Source organism: Bos mutus, chromosome 10 (assembly GCF_027580195.1).
Source record: "Bos mutus isolate GX-2022 chromosome 10, NWIPB_WYAK_1.1, whole genome shotgun sequence".
In the NCBI taxonomy this organism is placed as follows: Eukaryota; Metazoa; Chordata; class Mammalia; order Artiodactyla; family Bovidae; genus Bos; species Bos mutus.
In genome coordinates this window covers 70,160,661-70,173,591 of record NC_091626.1, presented here as the reverse complement: position 1 = coordinate 70,173,591, position 12,931 = coordinate 70,160,661, and the positions used below count along the sequence as shown (strand labels likewise).

General features: G+C 55.8%; 1 protein-coding gene across 11 annotated transcripts in view; it reads left to right on the top strand.

Moving 5' to 3' along the window:
* STARD9 (StAR related lipid transfer domain containing 9) overlaps positions 1–12,931 on the top strand; it is a 121,278-nt gene that overhangs the window by 87,664 nt on the left and 20,683 nt on the right. For 9 of the 11 annotated variants that reach the window (XM_070378133.1, XM_070378129.1, XM_070378128.1 and 6 more), the window contains 5 exons: positions 906–1,165; positions 1,678–10,936; positions 11,098–11,274; positions 11,672–11,855; positions 12,206–12,343. In XM_070378133.1, the coding sequence (XP_070234234.1) occupies positions 906–1,165; positions 1,678–10,936; positions 11,098–11,274; positions 11,672–11,855; positions 12,206–12,343 (10,018 nt within the window). Of the gene's footprint in view, positions 1–905; positions 1,166–1,677; positions 10,937–11,097; positions 11,275–11,671; positions 11,856–12,205; positions 12,344–12,931 lie in introns of those variants that run through there. The other 2 variants (XR_011465683.1, XM_070378130.1) reach the window with 2 other exon arrangements.

Sequence of the window (12,931 nt, the reverse complement as noted above, 5' to 3'; positions counted from 1 at the left end):
TCTTTATAGATTTGTTTGTTTGGCTCCTTGTAAAGCTGTTTAAGTTATTCTTCAGTTCCTCATGTTGGAAGTTTTCCCTAAAGACATGATTCGATTCGGATTCCATTCAACCTTTTTATAAGTAAAGAAAATGAGGAACACAGTGTACTCAGGGCTACTTTAAGAGCCAGGGCTCTAGTGTGAAGTTGCTTTATGTACCTGTAGAGCTTTCTTCTGACCCTAAAGGCCATGAAATGAAGTGACAGTTGGTCAGTTGTATCCGACTCTTTGCAATCCTGGACTATACAGTCCATAGAATTCTCCAGGCCAGAATACTGGAGTGGGTAGCCATTCCCTTCTCTGGTGGATCTTCCCAACTCAGGAATCCAACCGGGATCTCCTGCATTGCAGGCGATTCTTTACCAACTGAGCTATCAGGGAAGCCCAAAAGGCCTTAGGGACCTAGTTTTAATAATTTTATTTATTTATTTTTGACTGTGCTGGGTCTTCATTGTTGCATGTGCTTTTCTCTAGTTGCAGCAAGCAGGGGCTACTCTCTGGTTGCAGTGCATGGGCTTCTTATCGTGGTGGCGTCTCTTGTTGTGGGGCACAGGCTCTAGGGCATACAGGCTTTAGTAGATGTGGCATGTGGGCTCAGTAGTTGTGGCTCTCAGGCTCTAGAGCACACCCTCAGTAGTTGTGGCTCAGGGGCTTAGTTGCTCCGCACCATGTGGGATCGTCCAGGACCAGGGATTGAACCTGTGTCTCCTACATTGGCAGGCAGATTCTTTACCACTGAACCACCAAGGAAGCCCTGGCCTAGATTTAAATCTCTTTCAGAGCAAACTAAGGGGGACTTTATAGTCCCTCTGTCAGCAGGAAGTAGGGACCTCTGACCTCTGAGATGGCTTTCCTTGTCTCCACAGCGTTTTCGTGAATCGGGATCGCTCCACCACGTTACCACCTATGCCTGACCCTGCTGAGCAATTATCAGAAGAGTATCTGCCCCTGGCTGCTTCTTACCCCCCAAGGATAGGGCATCTCATCCAGCATGCCCTCTGTTCCTCAGGTGAGGGGCAGTTTGGCACAGCCAGGAAGGCCCTGGCCTGGAAGGGAGCCTCACCCCTGGGCATGTGTCTCACCGAGAGCTCAGAGTCAGCCAGTGTCCAGGAAGTGGAGAGAATGGGTAAGCAGCCCCATCAGATGGTGGCCCAGAGTTTAGTATCTCTGGGCCAGTCAGCTCACAAGTGAAAGCCGTGGGATAAGCTGAAGGTCCTTACCCCTTCCACTCAGACCAGGAGGGCTAAGGACACGTACGAGCAGGGTGGTGAACAGAAGGGAACCTTGGGCCCACGAGGCTGTTGAGGGAGCCAGTTGCAGTTCCTCACATCTTCATGGATCCAAATAGACATTTGGGCATGGAAAGGCAGCCAAGACTTTCTGGGCAGGATTCATACCACCGTCTCCAAGCGGGGCATCAAAAAGACAGCAGAGGGTCCTGGCAGCTAGGGTTGAAAAGTCCTCTTGCTTGTCTCATGGCAGCCTTTTGAAGAGGCAGCACAGAGTGGGGGACCCAGACACCATGGCCTCACTCAGACTCCAGCCCCATAGTGGCTCTTGCAAGAGAAAAAGGTGGTGATGTATCTGACGCAGATAGCGGTTACTCAGTAGGTTCTCTCTCCTGTGTCTGTGCCAAAGCCCTGCCAGCGCCGCTGGAGCTGGAGGAGCCCCAGGGGAAGGAGCAGGACCTCCCAGAGCCAGACAACTCTGAAAGTGACGACAGCCAAATATCTGAGGACTCGCTGGCCGAGAAGGGGCCCGGAAACCCACGGAACAGCTCAGGACACAGTTACCTCACCAGCGGCTGTGGCCACAGCCAGGCCAGAGCACGAGCCTCTGAGAGGGGCTTCACCACATCCTCAGGCAGTCGACCATTCACCTTGGCTCACAGGAGTGTTTCCCTCGACAGCCTGATCGATGCTGAAGAAGAACCAGGGGACCATTGGCAAGGAAAGCCTTTCTTTGGTTCAACTGATGAGATGCCCACGGAGACTTTCTGGCACCTGCAGAGCCCCATTCTGCCTGCAGGGGGCCAGGAGGCAGTGTGCAGGCTTGGTCCCATCAGTCACAGAAGAGCCCCCAGGCTAGATGCCATCTTGCCAGTGAGCAGTTCATTTTACCTGAAACCCCAGCCGCAGCCGCCCTGTGAGCAGCCTGAGGTGGCGGTGGAGGGAAGCCCCACCGAACCGGCCACCATTCTCCAAGACATACAGCCCTCCAGAGGGAGCCCTCTGGTGTCCATGGATTCCTGGTTCTCCTGTGACTCCAAGATCAATCCCAGCAGCCGCCCACATTCTTTATGTCCAAGTCCCGACACCCAGGAGGTTCAGTGCTGTGGTTGGGAAAGGCCTGGATACTGGCTCAATACAGAAGAACTCAAGTCACCAGGTACAGAAACCATCCTGCCTTTCAGCTCCACACTGCCCCCAGCCAGCACTGAGCTGCCTTGCAGCATTAGAAGTGTGTATACAGACCCTGTTTCTGGGTCTATGTCCCTCTGGGACCCTTGCAGCCTTCTTCAGCCAGGAGCTGAGGGTACCTTTCAAGCCAGTGGGGTCCCTGAGACGGCCCAGCAAGGCGTCTCTGAAACATCCAACTCTAGTGTGTCCAGCTTGTTGGCTGCCTCTGCCAGCTCATTTACTTATATTGGCAGCGCCTGTGAGAGAGACTGGGCTGCCCTCCAGCAAAAGTACCTCCTTGAACTGTCTCATCCTGTTTTGGAGGCCACGGGAGCCCCCAGGCCAGTTTCCACCTCCCTTAAGGAAGACTCTGGTTCTCCGATTCAAGCTTCCGGCAGGGGAGGAGATGCTATATTGCCAGTTGGTCCTGGGGCATCTAGCAGCCCAGATTTCAACAATGTTCCAACCCATCTGTCCAAAATTAGGCGTTTGAGAGCAGAGAAAGAACAGGACAGTCTGAATGTCAAGGTAGGAGGTACTTCAGATTTCTTTACAACTAATGAGAAAGAGGTAAGTCATAGTGGAAGTTACTCAGCAGATGTAGAATCGTTGACTTCTGGACCTACAAACGCACAGGTCTCTGCAGCAGAGAACAAGATGGTATATCCCATGACGGCAGCACAGGGAGTCAGAAAGAGCAGCTTGGAGGAGTCCTCTCAGAGCAGCAAGAAACCTGGACTCATGACGTCCTCTGATGAGTGTTTCATCCTGAAGAACCCTTGTCACCATATTGTCACCATAGCCACCAAAGACCCCCATTGGCCCCGAGGCTGGGCTCATTTGAGGAAGAAGAGAGCAGGCCCAGTGAGGCGATTAGGTCAGAACAGCCACCGCCCCCCGCAGGAAGAGAAGACAGACTCCCAGGAGAGCTCCGTGGAAGCGGACGGAAGACACAGCAGGCCTTCCTGCCCCTTTCCGTCTGGCCCAGAGCTCTACCTTCACTCTGCTCCCTGGAATCCACTTCCGTCTTCCCTGCAGCCACCTCCCTTGGAAACATTCTATGTGACCAAAAGCCGAGATGCCCTGACAGAAACTGCCTTGGAAATTCCAGCTTGCAGAGAAGCAAGGGTGCCCTCCCCACCCCTCAGGGAAGCCTGGGGCTTTGGACATGAACACCAGGTCCTCCAAAATGTGTATGTGGAGAATAAGTTGCCAGGACAATTACAAAACCAGAATTCCAAGATTGTATCATCTCAGCAGGTCGCAGCCAAGAGGCCAGTTGATTTGAACACCAAGGAAGTTTGCAGAGAAAAAGGGAAATGCCTTGGAAAAGTTAAAGAAAGAAGCCATAATTCGGTTTATTTTTTTGTCACTCAGAATGGACATTTTTTCCCATCTACCAGCATAAAAGTATGTGAATTTGAAAATCAAGTTGGAATTTTAAATAAACACAGTCTTGCAACGCTCGAGCAGGGAGCAAAGGCTCCTGTGCAGTCCCACTGCAGTGTCTCCTCAAACAGTTCTGGGTCGGGGAAGCCTCTGCTTGCGTGTGAATCTGAGACGGGCAAGGAAGAAGAGCAGGGGCGGAATGCAGTCCTCACACAGGCCCAGGCCTTTGACGCGAAGAGACACTTTCCTTCCAGGGTTAAGTCTGATTTCACCTGTAAAACCATCTATTTAGCCCCCGACAAGGACAAGCCACAGGATGCTGCTCTTCCTTTGAAGTCTAGATCAGTACGTCATGAGGTAAGCAGCCCAGAGACAGTGGCCCTGGGTGAGAGTCCAGCCCATAAGGAGGAATGGAGGAATGGAACTGGGCTTCTTGGAAAAGCACCCCATTCCAAAGACGGCTCAGAAGAGTTTAGGCTTTCACAGACTGAGTCCACATATGAACAATTCCAATCAGTTACATGCTCTCAGGAAAGAAGCCTCAGCGAATGCAAAGTCCCTGGAAAAGCGCTTAAAGCAAATCCCAAAGAACCACCTCCTGGAAAGACATGGGATGAAAGAGTTAATAATGCTGATGAGATGGCTAGGCTAATTAGGAGTGTGATGCAGCTGGAGAATGGCATCTCAGAAATTGAATCCAAACAGGGTAAGCAGCTGCACGCTTCCCATCCACCAGGAGTCAGCAAGGAGTTCATCGTCCAGTACCAACAGGACCAGGAGACGGCTGAGGGCGTGCTGAGGACAGGCAGCTTTGGAAGCCACCCGCCCTTCAAGGATCAGCCGACTTCTCCCAAATGGACAGACAGTGTTATCTGTAGGGATGATGAAGCTGGGGAAGTGGAGGTGAATGGTAGCACTGATCCCCGGGGACCTGGCAGCAGATTTGTGAGAGGGCACACCTACCCAGCTGTGCTTGACACACCTGCCAAGGACTCTGGTGGTTATTTAGGGGTGTGCACTGTTTGCAGAGAATGCACCAATGCCTCTGCTTACCTGAGGATGAAAGCATCAGCCAGAGCTCTGCCATTGCAGCCCAGGCCCGAGGGGACTTCTCAGGAGGGCAAGGTTGTGAATGCAGTGCACCTCAGACGTCAACCCCACAGCTTGGGAAGTCTGGAGGAGCTGGAGACTGTGGAGGGTGTTCAAGAAAGCCATCCTGCCAAGTGCATCCATCATTCTAAGCAAGAGGAGCCAGCAGTTCAAGGCAGAGTGGAAGAGATGGCTGCTCAAAGAGGGAGCCTAGAGGAGAAAAACACAGTCTTGTCGACTCAGAGACTCCCTGGCCTGTGCCACTGTTGTGTGCACACACTGTTCAGCCACAAGACCGGCCTGTCACCAAGCCAGCCAGACTCCTGTATGGCTCCTCGCCAAGACCTGAGTCATACCTTGCTCTTGAATTCAACAAAGCTGCCAAGAAGCTATCTTTATGCACCTAATACTCTAGGCATTTCTTCTGTTGACTATGTGTTGGATCCTACCATGCTGAAAATGCCCACCAGTCCCTTGGTAGCTGGAGCGGGGCAGCAGGACCAGAGTGGAGCGTCCAGACACCATAGCCTGAAGGGAGACAACAGACAGGGCTCCACTGTGGCGTACTCTGCTTGGCCTGTATCTGTGACATCCGTGGCCATGGGACCTCGTGGTCAATCCAGTGCACCAGGGAGCATTCCCCTGGGGGCAGAGGGCAAGGGGTCAGCAAGCACTGGTCTCCAGGACCAGGGAGGGGACCTTAGAAGCAGCTCGATGGGCCTGGGTAGCAGGGTAGGCTCTCCTTCCAGAGCCGAGGCAGCTGAACCAAGAGGACCAGACAGAGCTGGTGCCCTGAATGGGGCCTTTAGCCTGCTTGAGAGGAGGGTTGGCAGCCCCTTGGAAGAAGGAGACGACCAAGGCAGAGAGGTAAGGCAGGAGGCCGAGGACCTCAGTCCTGCTGGTGGGGCTTTCTCAGCGCCTATGTCCCCACCAGTGGTGCCTCAGCTGGAGCCCTCTGCTCAGCCACCAACAAGCTTGGCTGTTTTGGAGGAGACGGGACAGGCAAAGACTCAGGGGAAGCCGCTTTATGACGTGGTGGCTGGGGGCACAGTCCTGCTTTCCAGCAAGACTTTATTAGAACCTGAATGTTCTTCAAGTGCCCCCGGCAGGCTGCAGTGTCCTCAAATGGGCCAGTCAGTGGCCAACAGGACCACAAATGAACCTGAAGCACGGGATCACATGGCATCTCTCTCCGTTGAACCAGGACACCTATCAGTTGACAAGAGGACAACTGTCCTTCAGTCCATACCCCCCTCTGCAGACAGGTTCCATTCTCTGCCCAGCACTGACACTGACATGGGGCCACAGTGTCCCTCACGGACTCCCTCCCACACTGAGCCTACTCCAGGTGGGAGCCATTGCACCGGAAAACTGGAGCATTTCCTGGGAGCAGATGAACAGTCTATGTGTCACACAAGCTTTTCTGAAATCACAGAGAAAAACAAAGAAGCAACCAGAGCGCCTCCCTCTGCTGATGCTCTGGGTTCAGATAGTCTTCCTTCTTCAGCAGCCTCCAGGGAGGAGGACAGGAGGGTGATGACAGGTGAAGTAGTGGCTGCCTCACTTTCTCAGGCTCCTTTTGAGGATTCTGGACAGATTGCACAGGGGAGAGAGGTATTGGCTGTGGCCGAGGGCATGCTCCCTGGCCATCAGGAGAGCAGCCCAGCCCACCAAGAACCTGGGACTCTGGACTGCACATGGGGAGGAGGTTCAGATAACTTCCAAGCCATTGCACAGGGAGGAAGAACAACCTGTTTTGAAAGTCACCTTGTGATCTCTGTTGTTCAGAATTCAACCAGCCTCTCAGAGCCTAACCAAGACCAGGGCCAATGCCTCAAGGCTTCCACCAGCTTAGAAGAAGGGAGGGCAAGCCCCAAACGGGGTACTGTCCTGCCTGGAGCCCTGAAGGGGGTTGGACTGGAAGCTCCCTCACAGCCATGTGTGAAGCGGGAAGGGAGTGTTGGCTCTGGGCCAGCAGAAGCCTACAGGGCTGGCATGGAAGGTCCCAGGCCAGCTCTGTTGCCGGATCAGAGCCCCGGGGGAGTCAGAGAGGAAGCCCTGAGCAGATGCCCACAGGAAGACTGGGGTTTTGGTGTCTCCTCATGGAGCCCTGGTGGCAGCAAGACCCTTGGCCTATCCCAGGGCCAGGAAGAGAGTAGATCTGGTCCTTGCTGGCAGCCGCGCAGCCCTCAACCTGTTGTTTGGGCTGCCCGTTCCTCCCCTCCCTCCACCTCACTATGTTACAGAGATGGTGACTTGGGCAGGGGGCCTTCCACGGCCCCTCTACACCCTCACCACCCTGCCAGGGTCCCCTCCAGGGCCTGGGGAATGGAGAGAAGAGAGGGCCATGGCGGGGAACCTGGCGTGCTGTTGGCGCATGGCTTTGAGCCCAAAGGCATTAATGTGGAGCTGGGGCCAGCAGACGGCAGCACCCTGGAGGCCTCCGCCACCGCGGTCCTGCCTCTGACTGGGGGCTGCAGCTCCCCTGCTGCCCCCGACATGAGGACGAGCCCCCCCAGCCACTCGCTCACTCGCTCCAGATCAATAGGGGATCCTGAGAAGAAGGCTGCGGAGAAGAAAGTCCGAGCCAAGCTTGAGGCTCTCCCTTTCCCTGAGGGCAAGTGCTCCGAGACACCCGGGAGGTTGCAGGACAGCTCTGTGGGGGGCCAGGGTGCGAAGGGCTCTCAACCCAAGCCAGCAGCACTGGGGGGACCACACACCCTGAATTTAAGTGAACGATGTGTTGAGAGTGAGCTGCTGGAGGGACTACAACAGGGATGTTTGGGAAATAACATCAGATGCCTTCCAGAAGAGCCGCAACTTGCCCCAGGGTCCAGGGATCATGGTGGCTTGCATCCCCAAGAAAAATTCATAACAGAGTTAAAGTATATCTCCAGATCCCAGGTTGACAGTCTATGGGAGGAGGAAGAGCAGCAGAGAGACCAGGCTGCAGGTGGCCGTGAAGACCCTGCGGGGGTCAGGAGTCCTCCATGTGCTGATGAAGGTGGCTCGGACAGCTGTCAGATTAGAAGTGCAGACAGAGAGGGCAGGACGGTGGCCAGGTCCCCCGTGTCCAAGACGATCTCGCCCAGCTTTGGTGACTCAGCCGCTGTCTCCTTAGGGCAACGCAGAGCACACTGGCCGGCAGCGCAGGGCCCCAGGCAGCCCTCTTCTGGTGGGGAGCAGCCGGTGCCCCACCACCGGAGTGCACGTCCTATAATTGCAGTCTTCTCTGGTCGCAGATACTCCAGACCACAGTTCTCTGTGGTCAGCTCTTCCCGGTCTCTTCAGGAGCTGAACTTGAGTGTGGAGCCTCCTTCCCCAACAGAGGAGGATATTGTGGAGCCCAACCGATTGTGGACCTCACACCCCAGGGGCACTTCCTCAGAAAAATCTGCGGTGAGAACATCTCTGAACGCTGAGGGCTGTGATCAGGAAGCCTCCTCTGACTTGGACAGTATTGCTGCTGATCTCAGGCCCCTGCCACCTGCACCCCCGCCTTACTCAGCGACTTCAGGTTTCTCGAGAATGCCAACCCCCAATCTCACGTCTGTCCATCCATCTGGTGCTCTGGAACAGGCCCAGTCAGGAAAGCCAGAGAGACTGGGTGGCCAAGCCAGGCCAGAGGAGTGGCACTCCACAGATGTGGACAGAGGAGCCCTGCTCTTGGGCCCCAGTGACGTCAACCCCTGTATCCTTCCCTGGCATCCCAAGGGGCCTGCACGCGCTGGCTGGAGGCAGCATGTGTTTGGCGGTGCAGTCAGTGTCTCCCGCCGCCCCACATCGCAGGGCCTGACACCACCAAACGTGGCCCAGAGCAGCATGGATAGCCACGTAGAGGACCAGAGCTCCTTGTTCCGCTCCCACCTCAGCACCTTGGCCAGCGCCCAGAGCCTGTTGAACAAACGCAGCAGCGTTGGAAATGCCCGAGGTTCACGTAAGGCCTGGGAGGTATGGGGATCCTTGCCTGCCCTGAGGAACCCTGACATCCTGATCAGCTCTGAAGGAGCAGGCCCCTCGAAGGGTCCTGATAAGAGAGCCCAGTTCCGGGGCACCCCTGATGAAGTGGGTTCTCTGAGGAGGGAGCCTCCTTGGGCTGAGGAAAGCACTGCAGGTCCAGTGGATGAGATTATGCTGCTGTATCCATCCGAGGTAGGTGGTCCCATAGCTCAGTCCAGGATGGACACCTTGGAGCAAGGCACGCAGACCCTGGGCTGTGGGTCCCACTGGAGCTATTCTGACTTCTCATCTGCCCAGTCAGATCTGGCCTCCTGGGCCAGCATGCACAACCTGTCTCTCCACCTCTCGCAACTCCTGCACAGCACCTCGGAGCTGTTGGGGAGTCTCTCCCAGCCAAGTGTGGCCGAAAAGGAGTGGAATGCCAAGAGGGACACCCCTCATGAGGTGCCCCAGACTCAGATGACAGACGGCTCTACTCAGACCACTGTGGATGAGGGCATCCAGACTGACCTGGCCTCACCACCTCTCCACCTCCAGGCCCCAGAGGCCGACCCTCAGAAGGTCAATGTGATCCTTGAAGGGCTGGGCTCAGATCTCACTAGTATGTGTCAAGGAAAGGGACGTGTTGCCAGGGCACTTCAGAAGAGAAAGGCAGAGGAGACAGTGTGGAAAACAGCAGGGCCCTTAGATCTTCAGGGAGAAGACAATCTTTGCAGGCCCCAGAGTGCCCCTGTACCCTCATTCCACTTCAACTTGCAGAAAGGCCCCTTTGGGCAGAACCTGCCTTCTCTGAGCCCCCAGGCTTCTCCAGATGCCCTCCTGCCTCCCAGCTCCCAGGCAGAGGAGCCCTCCTGCCTGGCTGTTGGCAGACCCTGCCTCAGCGCGTTTTCCTCCCCAGGGCCCTGCCCCCACCCTGTGGAGTCTGTTGGGGAGCTCAGGGTGCAGGAGCAGGGGTCCGCCAGCACCTTGCTGGTGGACAGGGCCTCCTCCCCGATCCTCACACTTAGTGCCAGCACCCCAGGGTCGGGGATCCCCCCAAGTGCCTTGTCTCTTTCATCTCCCTCAGCTCTTTCCCTTGACAGCCGCCAGAAACTCGTGTCCAGCCCAAGCCTTCCCCTTCCTGCCCCCCAGCCTCCAGTGGGTTATTTTTCTCAAACCACTGATGAGGCAGATGGCTCTCAGAGAGCAAGGGCTCCATGTGGAGAAGGTAGAAGTTCCTTAGAAGGGGGCAACCACAGGCCCTTCTTTGGGGTGAGCTCCCAAGGCAACCCACAGCAGAGCACAAAGCTCCAAGTCCGTTTTGTGCAGCAGCCCCTGCAGCAGTGTCTGCCCAGGACCACTGCCGGGGTGCAGAGCAGACTGTCGCCCCCTCCACTGGGGAACAGGAGCCAGAGGCTGGCTGACAGCTTTCTGCCTGAGGACATGGCCTCACTAGAGTGTGGCCCGCTGAGCAGAAGGGGGCCAGGTGGATGGCAGAGCAGGGTGGAGAAAAGGGGTGAGCGCTCAGCATCTCCCGCGGAGCTGCAGCCCTCTCTGGACGGTCCCTGTCCACAGGGGGTCCTCCAGCGCCACAGCCCCTGCCCTTTCTCTGAGTTGACTGATACCCCAGGGCTCCAGGGTTGCGTCTTGGGCCCGCCTGTGGCCTGCCAGCCTGGGGGACTGCTGCCCCCCGGTTCCCAGATGCACACGGCTCCTGAGCCCCAACATCATGGTCTGAGGGACCTCCCCGTACATAACAAATTTAGCGACTGGTGTGGGCCTCAGAATAGCTCTCCTGGAGGGCCAGGTACCGTGGATTCTCTGGGGACCAGATGTGATTGTAGCTCTGGAGAGCAGTCCCAGAGGCTCCCACAAGCCCCTCAGGACCAGATTCGGGCACCTGAGTGGCCCCAGAGGGAACAGATCCCCCTGAAAGTTGGGGCCCAGAACCTCTCCCTCAGCACAGAACTCACAGAAGCAAAACTGCACCATGGCTTCGGGGAGGCAGACGCCCTGCTGCAGGTGCTGCAGAGCGGCACGGGGGAGGCGCTCGCTGCCGAGGAGGAGGAGCTAAACGCCCGGTAAGGACCCGGCCCTGGGTGGGACGCCAGAGAAGGCTAACAGCTGGCTGTTCCCCTCTCCCTGGCTCAGCTCTGGGATCTTCCAGGGGTCAGAGATAGATCTTAAGATGGAGAAGGGGCTTCAGGGTCAGCATCAGTGACTCAGTCACGTTCTGTCTCAGGCCAAAACACACAGCAGAGACCCTCCAGAGGAAGCAGGCTGAGGGACTTCAGAACTCCCATTGGACGCGAAGCCTCAGCCCCGAGAAACACCTGAGCTTCGCCCGGGACTTTGACCTCCCCAGCCGGCGCCGAGAATACCTGCAGCAGCTGAGGAAGGATGTTGTGGAGACCACCCGGTAGGTGGACCGAGTGCCCTGCGGGGAGCCGGTTCGGTGTGGGGCGAGAGCATGTGGGGAGCGGGGCCCGGACTCTAGTGTCCTGGACACCAGAGGCCACAGCTTTGTATGCCAGGAGTGGGTCCTACATGCCTGTGGACAGTGGTAGGCAGCTGTGGAGAGAGAGGCAAAGGGGAAGAAGAGGGTGGGAGGGAGCTGTGGAGGGGGTAGAGTGGATAGAGGGGCCATGATGTGCTATGTAAGGCTGCAGGCCTGAGCCTCAGGATGTTTATAAAACCAAACTTGACCCTGTGGGCAAAGAGAGGATGGGTCTTTCAAGAAGGCAGTGTTGCGGGCCTGGACCATTGCCCACTGACCACGTTAGAAGGCATCTCTCCACCCCTCTGGTTTTCCCCAGGAGCTCAGGGTCAACATCAAGGTCTTCTCACCCACCCTCTGACATAGAGCTGATGCTACAAGAATACCAGCGGGCCCGTGAGGAGGCCAAAGTGGAGATTGCCCGGGCCCGGGCCCGACTGCGGGAGCGGACTGAACAGGAAAAGCTGAGAATTCGCCAGCAGATCATCTCCCAGCTGCTGCGGGTGGGGAGTGGGGCAAGCCTCTGATTTCAGGGTGGGCTTGGGCCTGGGGCAGACCTCAGACTGGGTCAGCCATCACCATGCTGCCTCTGAGTCTTGGAACGTAGCATCTGGAGGAAGATGTCGGGTCCTGGTGCCTGTTCAGAGCTGCTTCGCTCTTTGTTTAGATGTCATCCTCATCAGACCAGCTCTGGTCCCCGGGCGAGAGTCTGGAGGAGGCAGCTTGGAAATATAGTTGGGATTGGGACGGGGGCAGCCTGAGGGTATGAGGCTAAGGCAGGAGGCGCTGGGAGGCGATGGGAGTGTGGTAATGACGCACCCGAAGCTGGCTGATTCTGATCTGTCCTTCCCAGGAGAAGGAAAAACTACACACCTTGGCCACCTCTGGCTCCCGGTGCACCAGCTCCGATGGAAGCCTCTCATCTGGTGTCACCTCTGGCTATAATAGCAGCCCAGCCTTGCCAAGCCAGCTCCAGTCCCCAGACAGTGTGGTGAGTAGCAAATGCGAGGCATGAACCAGGGGCCAGGCCTGGTAATACTTAGGAAGTTGTGTCTCCTAGAGGCCACTCACTGCTGACATGAACCCTTATGAGCAATGGCCTTTGTTCTTCCCTGTGGTTTTGTCTCCCTTCCCTGTTCATTCATTCATTTATTCAACAGGTATTTATTTTGTGGGCACTATTTTAGTCATTGGGCAAAATTGTTCTTGTCCTTAAACAGATTATTAGAGGGAAGTAGCTTGTTTTATGATTAATTATTGTTGTAGAAAGTTCCATGAAGAAGGGGTGCAAAGACAATATGAAACAGGAACCTGACTTAGTCTGAAGGATCAGCAAAGATGCTCTGAAGAGACTGTGATTAAACAGAGACTGGAAAGGTGAGAGGTAGTTAACTCAGTAGAAGTTGGTGTCTGGAGATACTTGTGGGGCAGAAGAGCTTTCCAGGTGGAAGACTCAGCAAATGAGTCTTTAAGGGAAGAATTTTATGTGGAACCACAAGAAGGTTAGTGTGGCTGGAATGTAAAGAGTGAGATGGAAGAATCACACAAGAGAAGACTAGAAAAGGCAAGGTCATGTAGA